The sequence below is a fragment of the Vanacampus margaritifer genome, chromosome 9 (assembly GCF_051991255.1).
Source record: "Vanacampus margaritifer isolate UIUO_Vmar chromosome 9, RoL_Vmar_1.0, whole genome shotgun sequence".
NCBI classification, from domain to species: domain Eukaryota; kingdom Metazoa; phylum Chordata; class Actinopteri; order Syngnathiformes; family Syngnathidae; genus Vanacampus; species Vanacampus margaritifer.
This window is the reverse complement of record NC_135440.1, coordinates 22,239,497-22,260,727: the sequence shown is the minus strand read 5'-3', so window position 1 is coordinate 22,260,727 and position 21,231 is coordinate 22,239,497. Positions and strand designations below refer to the sequence as shown.

At 39.3% G+C, this 21,231-nt stretch overlaps 1 protein-coding gene across 3 annotated transcripts; it reads left to right on the top strand.

Annotated features, from left to right (window-relative positions):
• Positions 1–790: 790 nt before the first annotated feature.
• Positions 791–21,141, top strand: inpp5b (inositol polyphosphate-5-phosphatase B). Of its 3 annotated transcripts, XM_077575449.1 has the most exons (23): positions 791–983; positions 1,732–1,810; positions 1,945–2,042; positions 2,161–2,190; positions 2,271–2,381; positions 4,279–4,422; positions 8,768–8,849; positions 11,388–11,573; positions 13,484–13,585; positions 13,696–13,810; positions 15,070–15,186; positions 15,270–15,457; positions 15,549–15,660; positions 15,729–15,838; positions 16,668–16,803; positions 17,258–17,368; positions 17,485–17,650; positions 17,734–17,969; positions 19,061–19,168; positions 19,282–19,366; positions 20,019–20,146; positions 20,226–20,337; positions 20,762–21,141. In XM_077575449.1, the coding sequence occupies exons 1-23, from the start codon at positions 926–928 to the stop codon at positions 20,869–20,871; spliced, it is 2,724 nt and encodes a 907-aa protein (XP_077431575.1). In that variant the 5' UTR covers positions 791–925; the 3' UTR covers positions 20,872–21,141. The 3 variants fall into 3 exon arrangements, with proteins under 3 accessions (XP_077431575.1, XP_077431576.1, XP_077431577.1); XM_077575450.1 differs by lacking the exons at positions 791–983; positions 1,732–1,810; positions 1,945–2,042; positions 2,161–2,190; positions 2,271–2,381 and adding an exon at positions 3,027–4,199; XM_077575451.1 differs by lacking the exons at positions 791–983; positions 1,732–1,810; positions 1,945–2,042; ... (1 more) ...; positions 2,271–2,381; positions 4,279–4,422 and adding an exon at positions 6,034–6,187.
• The last annotated feature ends 90 nt before the right edge of the window (positions 21,142–21,231 follow it).

The following is a 21,231-nucleotide window of genomic DNA, read 5'->3' as shown; positions in this document are numbered from 1 at the left end:
GTCTTATTTATTTATTTATTTATTTATTAGCTTTTTATTTTATTGTTCAAATTATAAATTCCACATAGCAACAAGTGGCCAATCACATGCGAGCATATTTGCCAAAAAAACTAATGGCGACCGAGCTAATTTATTTTATTTATGGTTGGGCGTTTCGAAATGCCTCATGAATATTTTCTGTTGTGTGCAATAATTTTTTTATTTTTTATTAAAAGCACTTGAGACACTAGACAGTTCTGGTCAAATAGCCTAGGCCCTAGGGCAAAAGACAAATTCTGCCTAGCAACAATTGTTTACAAACATTCCGAAAAGGACTCTTCTGCTAGCATTAGCTAACAATTGTAGGGATATGCTTGACCTAGGGCATAATGTGTGAATGAAAAATGAACATGGCCATGGGCATGTCTTCTTTCAACATGTTGATGCTTGAGAAGCTTTCACACAAGCAGAGTGCAATAATCCTCTTTAGATCGCTGACCTTGAGCTGTGTGTGTGCGTGTGTGTTTGATTTAACCCAAAAAGTTGGGTTAAATAAATGAATAACAGCACAAAACAAAACAAAATGGTCGTTTTGTATAACCCCCCCCTCCCCGGGTCGGTCCATTTTTTGGGGTTATTTTTTTTACCCAACTGTCCTTTGCGTGTGGATGTTTGTGTGTGCGTTGACAGCCCGGTTGTGACGTCACTCGGGTGCGGGCTCCAGAATCTGTGCGTGGCAGTCGTGGGAAACCAGCACCAGCATTACTGAGAGTTTGCCCTCAAACAACTGGACTTTTGGATACAAGAAGAAAAATCACATTCCAACAAACAAGTCTGCTGTCTGCCTGCCGCCTCTGCGTTGCTCCTGTCGCCCACTCATGAGAGCCACGACGACCACCCACGCGTGGACTTCCTGCAAGTTGGCTCAAGACATTCCACAGCCGTCATGGATCAGTCAATCGCCGTCCAAGACACCCTGCAAGGAGACGAAAACTGCATCATAGTATCCTTTATTTTGTTACTCTTCACGTGAGGGATTTTGTTTCTTAATCTCAATTTAGGATTTCTAATCCTGTCCAGGCCTGTTAAAAGGATTGGTTGGATGCAATAAGAGGCGTTATGCTTAGGCGAATTGTGACATTTTAAACGAGAAAATGTGATTCGAGGACACGTTTGCATGTTAGACGGGTGGGACAACACTAAATTGGGAGCCAAGTTTGGTAGTCACCGCGTTAGGCCACTAAGTGGCGCCGTTGCTTCACCGAAGCCCGAGACTTATATTATAGAGAGAGTTTGTCCAAGTAGGGTAACAAGATGACGTCCATATGTCATGGCCAAACTCTCTCTGACCGAAGCCACCAGCGAGCCACTTACGTTGAGGTCCCCAGTTTACGACAGCGGCGTAAAAATGTGTCGTAACACGGCACACAATTGTTTTTCATGTGATTGTCAGACGTGGCAAAAAAGTATTTATTCACACGTTGTGATTATGTAGAAATATAGATGGATTTATTTTTTAACGTACTTTAGTTAAATCGTAGGAACATTAAATACTTAAGTAGCCTCACTCATTTAATAACTTAATTTTGTTTTTTTCTCATCACTGCTCCACTGAATAAATCAGACAGGGTAAACATTAGTACTCGAGTAGAGGTATTGGGAAATTAGTTTTATTTAATTTAGTAAGGAAGACTGTTCAGTTGGATGCTTAAATGTTAAGTTGCATTTTCCTGAATTTAGGTGTAAAACATGCTGTGCAATGTGATGTCCTCTTGGATGAAATGACTGAAAGCAGACTGCTGGGATTGGTGGAATCTGCCAAACAGCATGCGTGAGTTCTGATACTGGTAAAACTGTATAAAAAAAAATGTGTTTTCTTATATTGAATGTGATTGTGCAGTGTATCTAATGAAGTTAGTGTACGGACCCAAAGAGTCACTAATCATTTTTATTTTTTTTGAACAGAATCTTTATTTATACCCATCGGAGGATGGCAATTACCGCAGAGGACGTTTCTCTGGAGGACGTCGTACCGATCGACCTCGACTTTGCTGTTGTTGAGAGTGAGCAAACAGTCTCTCCATCCAATATATAGTATATCATTAAAAAGTTATTTCATTTCAGTCGTTCAATTCAAAACATGAAGCTCATGTTAACCGAACATGCGTTGCTGTTTTACAGTTTTCTCCCCAGAGGAGCTCGTACTTGTCGGTAAGTTTTTTTTTGTGTGCGTGTAATTGTTGTTAACTATTGTAATATAAAACAAAAGTTTCCCTTCTGTGTTCTTGAAGGCACTGATACGCGAGTGCGAGTGAGTTACAAGGACGAAAGTCTGGAGCTCAAACTTCCCTTCGGGTCTCACTCGAGACTCTTCCTCGGCGAGGTCATCAGGTCGTGGAGCGGTAGGTTTCTTTTAATGAGAGTTTTTTTTTTTGTCCGAACAATTTAAAACAGCTCACTTTTTTTTTTTTTTTTTAACAAACATACAATAAAATAGGGGTGTGCCCAAAAATTTATTCTCATAAGAATCGCGATTCTCATTTAGTACGATTCAGAATCGATTTTATCTAAATTATTTTATACTGTCTTGCCTTTGTCTGTGTGCCTTTATTTGGAGCGCTGCTCATGTTGTACCCAATTTGGCCACTTAGGGGCAGTGTGGTTCCACGCGATCTAATACACTGTTAAGTTGTAGCCACATTAGAGAGTAGAAGGAAAAAGTCACGATCAATCAATAAACTTTTTTTTTTTTTTGCAGTGTGGAGCCGTTCTTTTGAGTGATAAAAGTAGCGCGCTAATTAGCATTAGCGAGCCAGACTGGAGTAAATCATTACAATTTCTTGCACATTTATAGATTGAAGCAAAAATCATTGTCAATCAAATCACTTTGAATCAAAAATCGTTCTTAATCGAAAATCGATTCGATGGAAGTTACCCCTCTTTCCTCGATTTCCCTTTCATCTAAAAAATTAGGGTCCCGTCTGGCGACCCATCAGCTTTCCCATTCTTCAAAGTAGCCTATACTATCTTAGTTCTAATAATATCATTCATTTCAGTATCAAACAGGGTTCCCGCGGGGTCTAAAAAAGTCTTTAAAAGTCTAAAATTCAGAAACTTAAATTTTAGGCCTTAAATGTCTAAAAAAAACACACACTTTATTTTCATCTTTCATCAAGTCTTAAAATTCTTACACCGGCTCCATCCATCTTTAGTACTGAGAAATGTTGAACATGTTCAAAATTGGTCATCATAATTAATTAAAATGCAAACAGGCGTGTGCTAACTGCACTCTTTGACAGACGAAAATGTCATTTGCGCAGCGTTGCACGCACGGTTATCACGCCTCGTCACAATAAAACTGTCCTCATAGATGGAATATGTGGACACTTTTATTTTGTAGATACCGCAGGAAGTGTTGTTGTCCGTGTGGTGCAGCTGTAATTTGCATTTTTTTACATTGTTGTAACTTGTCTTAATCTCATCTGAAAGGTAAACATCGATATAGTCATGAAAATCACCATTGTTGGTCTTGGTCTAAAATTGTTGTTATAATGGTCTAAAAAAAAGTTTAAAATTTAACGTAGAGATTCCTGCAAGAACTCTTTATGTAGGTGTAGTATCGACGTTGGAATTTTAGTATCTTGATAACAATAGCACATGCTTTCACAGAAACTGTTTGGCACCAAACACTTTTCTTCTTGTTTTTCTTCTTTTTTTTTTAAGAAACCTGTTCATCCAGGCCATCTTCCTGGTGTTCAACTAAAAAAATACCCTCATTGCTTGAAGTGTACCTGCATTTATCTGACTCACACACTCATTCTCACTCATTCTGGGCGTCACATGACCATGACGTAGTGAGAGTAATGACGCAAGAAGAGGTGGAGTTCATATATAGTTTATAGTTGAGTTCTTTCCTGGACGTGAATCCTCTTCCTCTTGACTCCCTTTATTTTATTTATTTATTTATTTTTAACTTTCAAGATTTGCCTTTCACTTCATCCAGCTCAGCGTGATGGGATTCGTCAGGCAGTTGTCACTTTTGTCACTGGGGTGCTATTTTCCAGTAGATTTCTCTAGAGGACTTGGATGATGTCGTTTTGGGTAGCAGTGTTTTATTTTGGGTGACCGGTGAAGAATGTCAGGTAGGGGACCAAAAATGGAGGCTTTACGCAACGGGGTGCCGGTTGGTGCTAAAACTAAGCTGGTGGGAAATGGCGAAGGTGAGCCACCTCCCACGCAATTTTGATATCTACCGACTTGATTTGAAATTGTTTTCCTCTCTCTTTCCGTCGGCCTTAGATGTTTGCAAGTTTCCAACACACGAAGCCAAATTTGAGTGGATCAGCAAATACCGAACAGCCACCAAAGGCCAGGGACTCGTCAAACAAGCCTTTGCACCCCTCGGCACAACGCTGAATAAACTCAACCAGCACAGGAAAACAGGTTTGTCGCACACTATCTCCGATTGACTGAGGGCCACACTGCATCACAAAAAAAAGTGTTGTTGATCTTCTAAGGCTTGGCGGGGGGGAAATCAGGTCTGTGGGCACAACACAAACAGCCCTGGGGGGGGCGGTGGGGGGATACTTTACAGACATACTAATACTGGTTTTTTTTTCATATACACTGTCAAAGAGGTATTTAACCCTTAACTCATTCACTGCCATTGACGGCTATAGACGTCAAAAATTCATTTGAACTATTTCTATTAGTTTAACATTTTTTCCCACTTTTGTTAACAAGAGTATAAAAACCTATAAAAAAAATTGTTATTGTACATTTAGAACAGATATAAAATGTGTTAACTAGTGAAGTCATGTGATTGATTATGATTAAAAAATTTAATCCCCTGACGCCCCTAAATTTTTAATCTTTTCTTAAAAATAAAAGATTATTAAAAATAAAATAAAAATAATTACAATTACTTAAAAAAAAGACTATTAAAAATTAGGGGAGTCAGGCGATTAAAATTTTTCATAATTAATCGCATGACTTCACTAGTTAACTCACGATTAATCACAAATTTTGTATCTGTTCTAAATGTACAATATTTTTTTCTAGGTTCTATACTCTTGTTAACAAAAGTGGATTTTTTTTTAAACTAATAGAAATAGTTCAAATGAATTTTTGACATCTATAGCTGTCAATGGCAGTGAATAAGTTGAAATACTGTTTGGGTCAATTTTTCGACAGCAACGAAAATATCTTTAATTTGATTACTTTTCCTAGAGTTTCCCCAAAATACACCAAAAAAAAAAGAAAATATTTGCACTTTTCATTCTTTTTTTACTGGTGCTACAAAGTTTGTGTACAAATAATGAGGCTGTTCTTGGTCAAATTGGACTAAAATGGATTTTGGATACAAAATTGTGCCCTAAATCAAAGAAATTAGTGATAGTGGCAGTTATGTCGGTAAACTGTAAATTGTGCGCCTTTTCGCACTTCCTACATCACTAAAATAAATTTTGATACTGCTATTTTAGGACTGTCAGTGAAAAAAATTTTTTTTTACGAAGGTCACGGCACATGATTTTATTAATTTAGAAACGTTGGGACAACTTAACACACACAAAAAAAATCATTCTTATACTATTACTGCAGCTTCTCATCCTGCTTCTCGTCCCCAAAATGCTTCTCATCTTTTGGTTTTCGGGGATGGACAAAAATGATTTCGGGTGGTGCTTATTCAGTCAGTGTTTCAAAGTTAGCGTCCGTCATTCGACAGTCTGCCAGCGAAAACGTCTGCTAACAGACCCATGCGGGAATTATGAACAATTCCAAATACCACTCAGTGCCCAAAACCTCAAGACAGATCTACTAGAACAGCTGGACTTGATTTGTAATATTCAGAAGCACTTCTGTGTGATCGACTCCCATTTAACATGATTTTAAATGTAATAGTTTATTTATTTATTAATTTTTAACACAAGCCACATCCCCACTTATAAGAGAGTGTGCCCGCTTGTGCAACGACATTGTCTCAGTGGTGTATTTTTTGCTTCCGTCTCGAAAAGATTATTTTCTTTTTCCTTGAAAGTAGTTAATTAAGTACGGCAGCTTTGGCTGTGTTTGGCATGTTAGCTCCTCCCCCTCACACGGTAACGTTAGCATGGGCTGGTCTCGGTCGGTCGCTCCCCGGACTCTGCGTCTGCTCCACAGAATGCGTGGAAACAGAGCAGGGATATGTCAATGGTCATGAGAGACTCCGGTATGACAAACAAATATTCTCTTTTTTCCCCTCCCCACCTGCTACACTTGTTGTTTTGTTGGCGGTGCTTGATAGTTAGCTTCGGCTAATTAGCAGCCTAGCTCGAGGAAGTGAGTGGGTGGGTGGGAGGACGCTCGGCTGCCGGTCGACGATTATTGCAAATCTCAGAAGGGAGATTACGCTAATTTTCCTCAAATGTAACCCTTTATATGTATAATTTTAACTAGATGGACGTATTTTATCCTGACACGTTGTTACGCCGTCGTTTGAGTGTTTTGTGATGCTACCGTTGTGTTGTTGTGGTTACATGTTGTAATAACGTCATTCATTGGGACACAATTTGTGTCTTCATCTCTTTTGTGTCTTTTTTTTTTTTAATAATCCCGGATACTTTTGCTCTCATATCATTTGAGTTAAGTAACTTAAGTGGCAAGCTTGTAAATGTGTCTCCGTGTTTTCTGAAGCTTTTAATAATTTATTAGAATAAATGCTTATTCCTCTGCGGATTTATGGCTCAAATTGCACAGGCGGTTGTGTAATATTGAACTTTGTGCATTTGTATTTGAAAGGCTATGAATGACTGATGTGGATGAGATGATAAAGCGTTTGATAAAGAGGCATATCAGTGAAAGTGCAGTTTTGGACCATCCAAAGACTAGCTGAGGTAACTAACTAATTGCACAGCTATGCAAAATGTGCTTAAAATGTATGACAGAAGTGGCATATTGCGTTTGCAAATTCTGGGAAAACAAAGTTTCTTATGTGGAAGTTGGAGTACACGTGAGGAAGTACAAAGCAATTTGGTGAATAAACAGAAGTCAACTAACACCAATGTGTAGAATAGCAACACAAAGATGCTGAGTTGTCTTAAGTCATGGGTGTCAAACTCTGGTCCGAGCGGGCCGCAGTCCTGCAGGTTTTGGAGGTTTCCCTCTTCCAACACAAGCTGATTCCAATCAGCAGGATCGTTATCAGACTTATGCAGAGCTTGCTGATGAGCTGATCATACATCAGCTGTTTTGGAGAACGGAAACATCCAAAACCTGCAGGAATGCAGCCCTCCCCAGGACCGGTGTTTGACACCTATGTTTAAGTGCTCTACAGAGAAGCGGAGGGATTAAAAACAACACCAGGTGAAAATGTTGGCGCAGAAGTGTTAATTAATTATGCAACTTCAGAAATCCCTTATTTTTCAAAATGCAAAAGCAGCCAAGTAAGGAATGTATGTTTAGAAGTTTTATGCATAATGCAAGTAGTGCATTAAAAAGCTCGCATCGGTGTCGGCGAGTACCAACAAAAAACGGGCCGGTGCCATTTACAGATACTAGTATAGAAATTTGTGATCACGGGTGTTTGGTGCATGCATTTCCTGTTTCACAAGGTTTTTCACCACTTTTTGGTGACAAACTGGTGTTATTGGTGAAACCTGCTGCTTAAGAAGAGAGTGTATTTTTTCTTTTGATAGGTTCTGTACTTTTTTTTTTTTTTTTTAAACACAATAGTCTGTGGGTCTTGAGAGGTCAGTCAAAATGCGGGTGGCAATATGGGGAACTCTGGCAGTAAATGTGTTAGTATTTTAAACTGTAAAAATAATCATGAATATAATATAAAATTCATCGTACGACACAATATCCTTACAAATAAATGGCTTTCAGATGATACAGATACAAAGATATTTGTATATCAGGACAACATACTTCTTTGATACTGATGACAACTTTCAGGGATTTTTGGAGTGTTATAGAAAAGGCACAAAAGCGCAAACAAGAGGAAGGTCATTGTAGTGTTAAAATGGAAATAAAGCAATAGAGAGTTGCCTTCCCGTTGCATCACAATTTTTATAAATGCTTTGTAGTTGAGTAAAGAACTCCGACCACAAAATGAAAAAATAATACTGTTGTTTATTTCCACATTATGGTCCATAAATCTCCAAATAAATTAGACATGTCCAGGACCTAATTTTAATCATTTTGCGGGCTAGAGTTACTGAGCACAACAATATATCTAGATTTAATGGTGGCCCTTTGCACAATCTATGTTTTTCCATTCTATTGTTCTCCAACAAAGATATCATCTTTAATCACCCGAGCGGCTTTTCCTTTCCGAGCGCAGGGCGCCGAAAGCATTTCACTGTTTGCCGACCCAAGCCCAACCAGGCGCTCCTTTTTGCCCTTCCTCTTGCTTCACATCATTTCTCCTCTCACCATTTTATGAGAACGACTGTTTTATGATGTCACGTGTGCTCTGCAGCCCAATCTCTCATATCCAGTTCATTTCTTTCCCCGAAAGAACGCGGCTCACCCTTTCAGCAGCCAGCTGTGTTTAGACAACGGCCGCGCTGTCTCCCACCCCCCCCACCCCCCCCATTAGGATGCAACACCACTCGTGGGACACTTCATTAGGTACACCTGTATCCCCCCAAATTCCGCCTTCATCAAGACAATGATGCATTTTTGATGGATGAGGGATTCAATAAGTAGATACAAGTGTGCCTAATGTTGTGGCCAGTGAGCGCACTTTTCACCCAATCGACATGCTCAACATTGATTCTTCTTTTGTTTTTTTGTTTTTAACCAACAGACAAATCGGCAGACAAGAAAAAGCGAAGCTTGGAACGGCTGAAAGCGTCCAACAGCGCGACGCTCAGCCCCAACACAGAGAGGTAAAGCCTTTACACCGGCAATTAATGCCCCTTACATAACCAGCTTTTGTACCCTGTGATGAAAAGGAGTTCAAACTCCTGAGTTCTTGGAAGGCTTTCTGTTCTCCAGGAAGAAAACAAACCATGTCAAGCCAAGCATTGAATTTAGCATTCAGTCCGCTGACACAGCATAATGGTCATTTAAAGAACATTCAACAGGAGCAAGAGAAAGCTTGTTTGATTGGCTCTTACGTCGGCAACGCGGTGATGCCGGCAATTCAAATTTTATTTGCAGCAAAAAAACAGAGGCTGATGCTCGGTTGAGCACGCGACACTCACTTCCCCTGACTTGTTGTGTTTGAAATAGTCGTTGTCCGACAAGTATTTTATACGGCACACTCGACAGCGCTGCCGTCATCTTAATCATCTTGATTGCGTTAAACGCCGTGTCCGTGACAAGGCGGATAAATGTCATCTGTCACGGCTCTCATATGTCCTTTGACCCTCTTGCTGTCCACGTTTTTATACAGTCTAATTTGTTATCTACTCGCCAGACGTGTCTAGCGCCGCCCGACTGTTTGTTACACCATCAGCATAAATGGGTTTGCTTGAAGCTACAAATGTTCTATTTATCCAACTGAGGGTTCATTAAGAGCTTAAAACACGCCATGTAGATAGTCAAACATGGATGTCAAAATGCTGACTCACTGTCAACTTTTTCAAGTTCTGTTTGTTTTTTTCCCACCGCACAAAAAAAATGCCCTGCAGCATCCTGCCAGAGCATTGTTTGGTAAAAAACAACAACAACAACAAACGTCATTGCATCGCTAGGTACTTTTTTTTTTGGTCTATTCGGAGTGTTATATGAATTAATTATTTGAATATTTACCAATGACTTATTTCTTCTGCTTTGGCGTAATGCAGTGCTCTTGTTACCTGAATTTTCATTTCATTTTAAAAAGTGTCTTCTTTGTTGGGTGTTTTTGTCTGTTGTTACATCAAAACAATATTGTCAAATACCTCAATTGAATTTGAAACCCAATTCGATAGTTCAGCTAAATCGTATGCAGATTAGATAATAACTGAAATATGCATGTTGTGTAGGCTTCAAAACAACAAGAGATGTTAACATATTTTGTTGTAAATATTGGAATCGCGTACGTAGTACCCGCAGCATTCCCTGTGAGAAATAACCGTAGGTTTAGAAGTGAGGCTCTCCAGGCTTGGGAAGCTCATCCAATCCGCAGCTTCGATGGATTTGGAGCGTCATTTTCCTTTGAGAGGTCAATTCAACTTGGCTGAATCGTGACCCGCAAGCAGTCCACCGCCGCCGCCACTCTTGGACTGATCTTCAAAGATGAGTTCAGTTACAGCTTATTCCTAGAAGGATACCAGCCGTATTACATTCCTCGTATCCCCCCCCCCCTCTCTTGTTTCATATTGACAACACAGAAATAGAGCTTGAATGCATTCCGTTCCGGGGCAGTTTTAAGTGCTGCATTTCTCGTACAGTATTGGAATGTTCCCATGGGAACTTAGGATGGTACATTTTTTTAATATTTCAATTTGGAAGGGGTAACTGTGAATTGAGAGTAAAATCATATTCAAAAATAAATCCAAACTTTTTCTCTTTTTTTTTTTTAATCAGAAGCAGCAATATGTCCAAAATAGTCCAATTGCAAAGTGTGACATTTCAACATATTTATTCGGAAGTAGAACTTCATCAAGTTTGAAATATTTTATTGAACAATCGTTATTAAGAACAAAAACATGAACATTGACTTGCAGTGATTTCTGGACTATAAGGCGCACCTGACTATAAGCCGCGCCAGCAAAATGAGTTTGTTACACATATAAGCCGCAGGTGTTTTTATTAATTGTTTGGCTCTGGTTCTGTGTCTCCTACAGTATTTGAGCTCACTTGGTTTGTTTTGCTCTGCCTGACGCGTTTGCACTTCCTTTATAGTGCTCCCCTTGTGATCTGATGGATAAGCCGCACCTTTGTATTGGCCGCAGGGTCCAATGCAAGTAAAAAAAAAAAGTAGCATTTTATAAGTCCAAAAATTACTGTAAATACTACTCACTCCCCTGACCCAACCGATTTGAAAATGAACAATAAAGTCCCATTCTAAATGCTAATAAAAATGCCCAAATGAAGTCATTTCTCAAGCCTGGCCTGTGTGTTTTTGCTAAATCCTTTCAGGCATGGGCTCTTCATATTCAAATGAGCTTGCATGAAAGCTGCTTGTTTTCGTCAGGATTATGCTAAACATGTTTTCCTCAACTCAATTTAAGTAACATATTCAAAGCCACTCTTAAATGTAGTAAAATCCGGTTTTATTCACATTAATTCTCATGGAAAGTTTCCATCAACACCAACAGTTACGCTGCACCATAGTGACGGAGGCATGTGATATATCAGGACACAAAAAATTATGTAATAGCGTCTTCCATCTTGGTCTGTGCCAGCTCACCTAACCGCTACCTCGTTTATCTTCCTCTCTCTCTCTCTCTCTCTCTCTCTCTCTCTCTCTCTCTTTCTCTCTCTCTCTGCCACAGTCAGGGCGTCTCCAACCAGGGCATCTCCAGCCGGGACGAGCGGGATGACCTGGTGCGCTCGTCCAGCCACACGCCGTCCAACAAATCTCACATTCTAACCATGCCGCAGTTCGGCCTGCGAGACAACCTCATCAAGTGCGAGCTGCTGAAGAACGAGGACCTGTACATTTACCGAGAGCATTTCAGGTACGTAACGGGCATAGAAGGGCTGTGCAATTAACTCATTCACTGCCATTGACGTCTAAAATTTATTTGAACTATTTCTATTAGTTTAACATTTTTTCCACTTTTGTTAACAAGAGTATGAAAACCAAAAAAAAAAAAAAGTACATTTAGAACAGATATAAAATTTGTTAACTAGTGAAGTCATGCGATTAATTTTGATTAAAAAAAAAAAATCCCCTGACGCCCTTAAGTTTTTAATAATCTTTTCTTAAAAAATAAAAATAAAAAGAATAGATTATTAAAAATAAAAAAAATAATTACAATTACTAAAAAAATAAAAAAGACTATTAAAAATTAGGGGAGTCAGGCGATTAAAATTTTTCGTAATTAATCACATGACTTCTCTAGTTATCTCACAATTAATCACAAATTTTGTATCTGTTCTAAATGTACAATATTTTTTTCTAGGTTCCATACTCTTGTTAACAAAAGTGGATTTTTTTTTTTAACTAATAGAAATACAGGCGCTCCCCTACTTACGAACGAGTTACGTTCCGAGCGATCGTTCGTAAGGTGAATTTGTTCGTAAGTTGCTTCAGCGCTATATTTTGTATTATAATTAATGTTTAAAGCCTATATAAGTATATTGAAGGTTTATATAAGTATGTTTAAGGCTTGTATAAGTAACCTGTATTGGTTTGTACTGAAAAAAACATTTAATAAAATGGAGAGAATACGTACAGTGCTGTACTGTACTACGTATGTTAGAGAGAGAGAGCGAGAGACACACACAGTATGTACATGTACGTAATAAGATCAATAAAATGAAGTTTAACTTACTTTTGGAAGATGTACTCGATGCTTAAGGAGATGATGGAGGAGGATTTTATATCATGAGAGGGTCTTCGTCGTCGCTGGAATGGGCTTTAAAAGTTACTTCCTCCTTCATGGGGACAGGCGTTTCTTCCTCTTCCTCCTCGACACGTTGCTGAGCCTCCAATGCTGGGTGAGCTCTCACAGCGCCAAGCGTCGGTATTAGCGGCGGAAAGAAGCACTACTCGGAAAAAGGCGCGCATACAAAATCGAATTTACCGAACATTTTTCGACATACTGTACGCGCAGACATGTTCGTATGTACCGTTGTTCGTAACTCGAATGTTCGTAAGTAGGGGAGCGTCTGTAGTTCAAATGATTTTTTGACATCTATAGGTTTCAATGGCAGTGAATGAGTTAAAATATTGTTTGGGTCAATTTTTCGACAGCAACAAAAATGTCCTTAATTTTATTACTGAAAAGACGGTGACTTTGGCACTAATATTTTTTGTTTAGTGACACTGTGAATTAGATTTAATGTGACAAAGACTTTGATCATTCACGTCATCCTTGAAAACGTTCTATTTCATCAGATTCGTCATGTTTCATTGTCATTTCATACTACCGGAATCCCATTGAAAAGAGATGCAATGCTGCCATCTGCTGGCCATAGTTAGTAGGTGTTTTTATTTCACAAGCCCATTGACCAGGCAGCGCTGCACAACACGTTGCACTGCCCATTGAGAAAGAAAAAAAAAACCGTAGTAAACGTCAATTAACGTTTTTGGCGGCATCCATTGGGATTTTAGTAAACGTCATTAAACGTTTTTGGCAGGAGCCTAAACAATTGGGCATAAGTTGGATCATGCGAGTGTTATGTAAAAAAATTTTTTTTAAAAGTGAGTCAAAATTATGTCTGTACTTGATGTGTTAAGCTCTTTTCTAAATAAAGTAGCGGCCGCCTGGAGGAGTTTGCACTGCCTGAACGTTGCTTGCAGCTCTTCGTCTTATTCATTATTGACTTGTACAAATGGATCCCTCCTTTTCTCGAAGGGGCTTTTCGCATCGTGTCATGAAATTGCGCCACGTGGCTCCTCACGACTGCCATTTTCTTCCAGCTTTTTCCTGGGCACGTACAATGTGAACGGGCAGACGCCCAAAGAAAGCCTGCGTCCATGGCTGAGCTGCACCGTCAACCCTCCGGACATGTACTGTGTGGGGTATGTACCAACGGCCGCAACACTTGTGATGAGCACACACGGATCCTACCAAAATTTGAGTTTTTTTGTTTGAGTGCACTGATAATTGTTTGCCCTTTTTTTTGTGCTAGTTTCCAGGAGCTGGACCTCAGCAAAGAGGCTTTCTTCTTCAACGACACTCCCAAAGAGATGGAGTGGACTAAGGCCGTGTCCGACGCTTTGCATCCTGATGCCAAGTATGCCTTAGTAAGAAAGTCTCCTTTTTTTTTCTCTCCCTCAATCGTGTTTTTTTTTAAAAAAAAATTATCTGCAACTGTTTGTGCATAGTATATTGTCAAAATGTTTTTTTTGCAGTGTTCTTTTTCTTCTTTCATCTGCTTCCCCTTTTCTGCGACTGCTGACTCTAGTTTCCAGTTTCCTTTTCCTCTGCGTTTGTATCACCGTCACCACTATGAAAACATGTTTGACTTTCATCCACTTTAAGCACTCATTGACATTACGGTGGTTAATTGTGAACGCAAAATTGTCTCTTTACATCAGTGGTTCTCAGACTCCGCATCCTCCCCCCAAAAAAGGACGAAAGCAAGGGCCATTTTTAAAATCATTTGGCTTGGACTAACTTTCTGTTAAAGATGATAAGGCAAATAGTTGAGGATTTTTCAAGATTTTGGGGTGGCCTTCACCCCTGTACCCCACTTGACTAGATCCACCCCTGCGATGAACAGCAACCGAATCTGTAAGCTGACAATTTTAAAAACTTTTACTAGTTTTGTTTAGTTAATTCGGGATCACTAATGTGAAAAGCAGAAAGTGGAAGAAACTATTTGCTTCTAAAATTGAATTGGCTTTATTTAATTCAATTGTTTAGAAGAGAAATCACCTTATTTTAGTCATCACGCTTGAGAAAATCTTACTAAAACACTTTTATTTCAATTAATTTTGACTAGAGATAGACCAAAATGTTTTTTTCAGGACCGATACCAATTATTAGTAGTCAAGACCGCCGATAACCGATATTTGGAGCCGATATTCATTTTCACCAAAAGGGAAAATATTGGCATCAAAATTTGGAAAAAAATAACTCCAGCTCTTAATTTTTGGGGGAATTTTTGAGCATATGTTTATTGAACAACCTTTAGGGTTAGTACATTTTGGAGTATAAAAAAATAAAAAATCTGAGTCAGTAGACATTTTTGTTGTTAAAAATCTAACAAAAAGTTCCAGGATCTCCCAGGGGCAGTAGCATGTTTTCAAAAGTTTAATAAAAACCTTGATCAAAAATTTCAAAATATCTGAAGTATTAAATTTGTACTTATCTTTTTAAATGGATCTATTATCGGCCATATGATTTTTCAAAATAGCCGATGCCGATATTCATCAAGATGCTAATAATCGGCCCGGCCGATAATCGGTCTATCCCTAATTTTGACAAAAATATACTGTACTGTAATTCCCTTTTTTTTTATACGCATTTTCCATAATGTCCCCTTTTAAAAACATCACAGGTGAAGTTGGTGCGGCTCGTTGGCATCATGCTGCTCTTCTATGTGAAGAAGGAGCATGCGCAGTTCATTTCGGACGTGGAGGTGGAGTCAGTCGGAACCGGCATCATGGGGAGGATGGTAAAGACAAATTGGACTGATTGGCGACTGGTCGCATTTGTCTTGTGACCTGATTGCGACTTCTGTCAACTGCGCGCCGGCAGGGAAACAAAGGCGCGGTGGGCGTCCGCTTCCGCTTCCACAACTCCGACATCTGCGTGGTCAACTGTCACCTGGCGGCGCACGTGGAAGAGTACGAGCGGCGCAATCAGGACTACAAAGACATTTGCAGCCGCCTCCAGTTTCGCCAGATTGACCCGACGCAGCCGCGGCTGTCCATCATGAAACACGAGTATGACAAGACGTTATTATAATCCATCCCAAAAAAGTTTGATCTTATCATTGTTTCATGTCTTTGTCTTGTCTTTGTCCTTGACCACCAGTGCGGTCTTATGGATCGGTGACCTCAACTACAGGATCAGCGACCTGGATGTCAGCAACGTGAAGGACCTCATCAGCAAGAAGGACTTCGAAATGCTGCACACGTACGATCAGGTAATCCAACGACCTCATTTCAATCTTCTCGCCATCGATTGACGCTCACCGGATGCGTCCGTCGACAGCTCAAGAGGCAGATCGACGAGGAGGCGGTGTTCGTCGGCTTCGTGGAGGGCGACATCGACTTCCAGCCCACCTACAAATATGACACCGGCTCCGACAAGTGGGATACGAGGTAATGGCAAATGAGTCGTCGAAGTTTGCAGGCCTGGGAGATCAACTCATTCACTGCCATTGACGGCTATGAACGTCAAAAAATTATTTTAACTATTTCTATTAGTTTTAGATTTTTTTGTTGTTGTACATTTAGTTTTGTACATAAAATTTGTGATTAATCGCGAGTTAACTAGTGAAGTCATGCAATTAATTACGAATAAGAAGTTTAACCAAATTTTTTAGAATATTTTCTTTCTTCTTTTTTTTTATTCATTCACTGCCGTTGACGGCTATAAATGTCAAAAATTCATTTGAGCTATTTCTATTAGTTTAACTTTTTTTTCCCCCACTTTTGTTAACAAGAGTATGAAAACCTAGATTTTTTTTTACTGTTTGAACATGTAAAATTTATGATTAATCGTGAGTTAGCTAGTGAAGTCATGTGATTAATTACAATTTAAAAAAAATAATCGCCTCTTGCCCCTAATTTTTAATAATTTAAAAAAAAAAAAAAGAATTTATGGCAGTGAATGAGTTAACTGGCTTCCAGATTTTATTTTAAAAGCCATCTTAAAGTCTTAAAGTCCCTGTAAAGCCACAAATAAATGTCAGAAGTGTGTTTTTCCACAATCCTGTCAAATTTGCTGTGAAAGTACTCGCATAGCAAAAGTGCAACTAACGGCTAACAACGAGGCACTCTAAAGCTTCTATCCAAAGGGAAGAAGCATTTTACATAATACATTTACTAACAAATCTCTGAATTCACTACTTGGTGTCATCAACTTCCTCACCCTGTCATATTTGTTTTTTGATATCAAGAGTAAAATGTGTTGTGTTGTGCTTTGAAGTGAAAAATGCCGGGTGCCTGCGTGGTGTGACCGCATCTTGTGGCGAGGGAAAGACATCAGTCAGCAGCACTACCAGAGTCACATGGCGCTGAAGACCAGCGACCACAAACCTGTCAGTTCCCTGCTCGTCCTCGGGGTGAGTAGCCTTCAAAAGAGCGGCACCAGGGACGACTTTGTCCTCTTTCACGTACGCAGTGTCCCTTTTTAGACAGAACAGGGATTTGGTCAAAAGGCAGAAAGTTACCAGCTTTAATCTCTCGCACACTGCCGAGGGGTAATGCGGCAGGGTGGAGGGTTAATTTTTTTCAATTAAAGAAATACTTTGTATAAATGCTGCAACAGATTTTTTGGGGTGTGTTTATGAATATGTAAATCTGCCTAACTAATAAGTGATTCTCGAGTGTGTCCCTCTGGCTCCCTCTAGTGGTATCCAAGGAATCATTTGCTTAAAGGGATACTTGACTCATTGAGCCATTTTCAGCAGCATTAAAGTTAATATTGAATGAATGAATTTGATAACTTTATTTTTTTTCATGTACAATTAATACCCTTAAAAACTAATGTCCTCATTGCATCCTAATTGTGTACAGATCAAAAGAGTTAATGCGGAATCCTACAAGAAGACCTTTGAAGAGATTGTTCGCAATTTGGACAAAATGGAGAATGAGTGCATTCCGTCTGTAACCTTGTCCAAACGAGAGGTGAAGTTAGATTTTTCTTTTTATTATATCAAACACAACAGATGATGCAATTTTATTTATTTATTAATTTATTAAATCAACCATGACCATGCTTTCTCGTGCCATCTCTCTTTTAGTTCCACTTTGAGAATGTGAAGTACATGGAACACCAGGCCCGGACGCTGAGCATCGTCAACGACGGCCAGGTGCCGTGCCAGTTTGAGTTCATCCAGAAGCCCAACGAGGACACGTACTGCAAGCCCTGGCTCACCGCCAACCCCAACAAAGGCTTCATCGCGCAGGGTGAGTCGCGCTTGATGTGACGGGCCTCTCGTCTTTACAAATTGCATCATCATAAATCCTTCAATTTAACTCAACAACTCTAGGCGCTTCCGTGGACATCGACTTTGAGGTTTTTGTGAACCGCACCACGGCGCCCGACTTAAATTCCGGCAAGCAAGAGATTGAAGACATCCTGGTCCTCCACCTGGAGCGCGGCAAGGACTACTTCATCTCGGTGACGGGAAGCTACCTGCCCAGTTGCTACGGCACACCCATCCACGCTCTGTGTCGGCTCAGGGAGCCCATCCAGGACATGCCGCGGGAGACCCTCCGTCAAATGGTGGGTGTTTTTTTTTTTTTGGGTTTAGTTTTTTTTTCCCTGTGCTTGCAGATAGTGGAGATGTTTGAATCTGGGCTCGGCCCTTCATGTGTAGTGTTTCCAATAATATGCATGTTAGCTTTAGGGATAGACTGATTATCAGCGCCGATATTTGGCATTTTGGCACAAATATCGGCGCCGATATTTGGCATTTTGGCACAAATATCGGCGCCGATATTTGGCATTTTGGCACAAATATCGACATCGGCCTTTGGATTCGTAAAAAGGTGGTTGGTATCTCGCTGAGCAGTGAATGCTTGCGAACGTAGCAAAATTGAGGGTTTTTATTAGGATTTGTAAGACGTTCACAACAGTTTTTACTTGTCGCAAAGACATTTTGAACATATTCAGACAATTTTTTTTACTGTCTGCAAAGATCTTTGGAAACCTTTTACGAACCCTGACGAAAACCCGAAATTAGCTTACATTCACATGCATTTGTCGCTCAGTGAGATTTATGGATTTATTTAAATTTCCACTTTATAAAAAAAAAGATGCTGACACTGGGAACTCCCTGCACTTTTTGTTTTCAAAATATATAAAATGAAGAAATTGTGTTGAAATTTTGGAAAACTTTATTTTCAGTAGAAAACTTTAGAACTATTTACTTGCTTAGTTTTTAATTTAGCTTAACACATGCTGATGATTCTGGAAAAAGTCCCTGCAATTTTGGTTATAATTTTTAAACAAAGCTGTCAATTAGTTATCACTAATATAACTTAATAATTAGTTATTAGTCATCTTTTACTGCAAAGAAATATCGGCTTGAACTATCGGTTATCGGTCTCCTTGACTACTAATAATCAGTATTGTTATCTGCCCTGAAAAAAACATATCAGTCAGGGTTGGAGTTGCTCTTAAGCAATGTCTACCATATAGTGGTGAACACTGTTATTACAACTTAAAACTACTGGTCAGCTGGGATAGGCTCTAGCTCACCTACGGCCCTAGCGGGGATACTTGGTTTTGAAATTTGGATGGATGGATCCTTGCCGATAAGAACCGTTGAGTCCGTTTTGACGAAATTGCTCCTGTTTGTGCCGAACCAACAGATGGCGACATCCGTGAACGACAACGTCGAAAGCACAGAAAAGCCTCTCGACATTCCGAAAGAACTCTGGATGATGGTGGATCACTTGTTTCGCAATGCAATCAAACAGGTTCGAAAATGCGATTGCGAAGCCTTCAGTCCGATAAGCTTTGTTAGCTTTTCGTCTACTTTGCCTTGAATGAACGAAGCTGACGGCTCAGGACGTCATTGTTGTCGTCACAGGAAGACATCTTTCAACAACCCGGACTCCGAAGCGAATTTGCCGAAATACGGGACGGCCTTGACACCGGCATGGCGGATTCTCTCTGTATCCTTTCAAGCAGTGATTATCAAAGTGTTGCGTTTTATTTTAACCCTGGAGAACCCACGGGGTCAAATTTGGCCCCTATAAATTCTGCTACTCAAATAACAAAGACCTTTTTTTTTCTTTTTTCTTTTACAATTTTAACTTCAAAAGTCCAGAGTGCCACTTCTGACCCCTGCATGGGGCCATCTAGTGGATGAATATTGCACTTACATGAGCCAGAGTGGTGGTGACAAGATGGCTGGCAACATGCTGCTTTGTTGAGCTGGAAATCAATCCAAACAAAACCATCTTCTCAGCAAACCATCAGATGGTAAAATTGTGGGTTTTTTTTTTGTTAATCTATTTCATATCATGTTGCAGAATGCCCAGGAGTATGTTTTATATATATATATATATTTTGATAAATTAGCAACTCTGAGCTAGTTCAAAAAAAAGGGTTAAAATTGAAAAAAACATATATTTTGGTGTTCAGTGAACAGTCATTTAATGTATAATTCATAATTTTCCAAAGAAGAAAAGGGTTCGGGGTTAAGTGCAATACTATTTGCATTCACACATTTTCTAAAACTGTTAAGTTTTCATTAGTTTGGCCGGTCTTACAACGTATCCTCGGGTGCGAACGATCCATCCTTGACATTGTAATGATGCGTAGCTGGCAGTAACCACTCGGTAGCTGAGGCTTTGCTTCTCTTCCTGGATGCCCTCCCAGAGCCGGTCGTTCCCTTCGCTTTCTACCAGCAGTGCCTCGAATGTTGCTCCGATGCCATCCAGTGTGAGAAGGTACCGTCTGCTTTCTGCAATTTACGTATTCTTCCGTTTGGTTGTTATAAATCTGACAGAAGTGTGTTTTTTTTTTAAGGTCATTTCCATGCTACCTCAGTGCCACCGAAATGTTTTTAATTATTTAGCTGCCTTCCTGCGGGAGTTGTTGAAGAATTCGGCGAGCAATCGATTAGATGTTACCATCGTAGGTAAGACAATACTGAATTTTTTTTGTGATTTACGGTGGATCCTCTTTGGGTGATCAAGGTAGCGTTTTTTGCCATAGAAAATTGAAATCTTATTTAGGGTCAAAGTGACTTCATTGAATTTAATTTTTTTGTACAAGTGAAATTGTTGTTAAATATAATCAAAAGCCAATCACATTTTTTTTTTAAATAACAACAAAAAACATAATCATCTTCCACAATGGCCAAATAGTGTTTTTTTTTTATTTTTATGAGAATGACAAATTCTTAAAAATAAAAATATATATAAAAAAAATTTAAACTTAAAATTGTATTACATTTAGTTTTATTTAAAAAAAAATTTTTTTGTTGCAGGTTCAAATTGTCACAATGTTTTCAAATAAAATTCTCTGGTTGATCCTAATTTAACTTGCGTCTCCATCTGTAGCCACCATCTTTGCCTCGCTGCTCCTACGGTCGCCGACCAAGCAGGACCTGGCGGAGAAGAGGAAAGCGCGGGAGTTCTTTCAGCACTTCTTGGGTCAGAGCTCATCCTAGACGGAGGACCACGTTGAAATAAAACACTAAAATAAGGAGAACTATTGTCCTGTATTTGAAATGAACTGTTAATAATTTTGCATATTTTCTTGGAGAGTCTTCAGATACATTAAAATTATGTAGTTAATATGAGATACTATGATAGTATGTTTTTGTGATCTGTGGATTTGTTCATTGTCGAGCCTCTTTTTAATGTTTATTTAAAAATGTATTTTGATGTTATGATCTGCAACATTTTTTTAAATATATAAAACGTTATTGGAAAAGGAATGTTTCATGTTTTTATTCTTGACACATTAAACTCCTACGAAAATTTATTTACTGGAAAATTCCTACTCGTTTGCAACTCTAAACTATTTC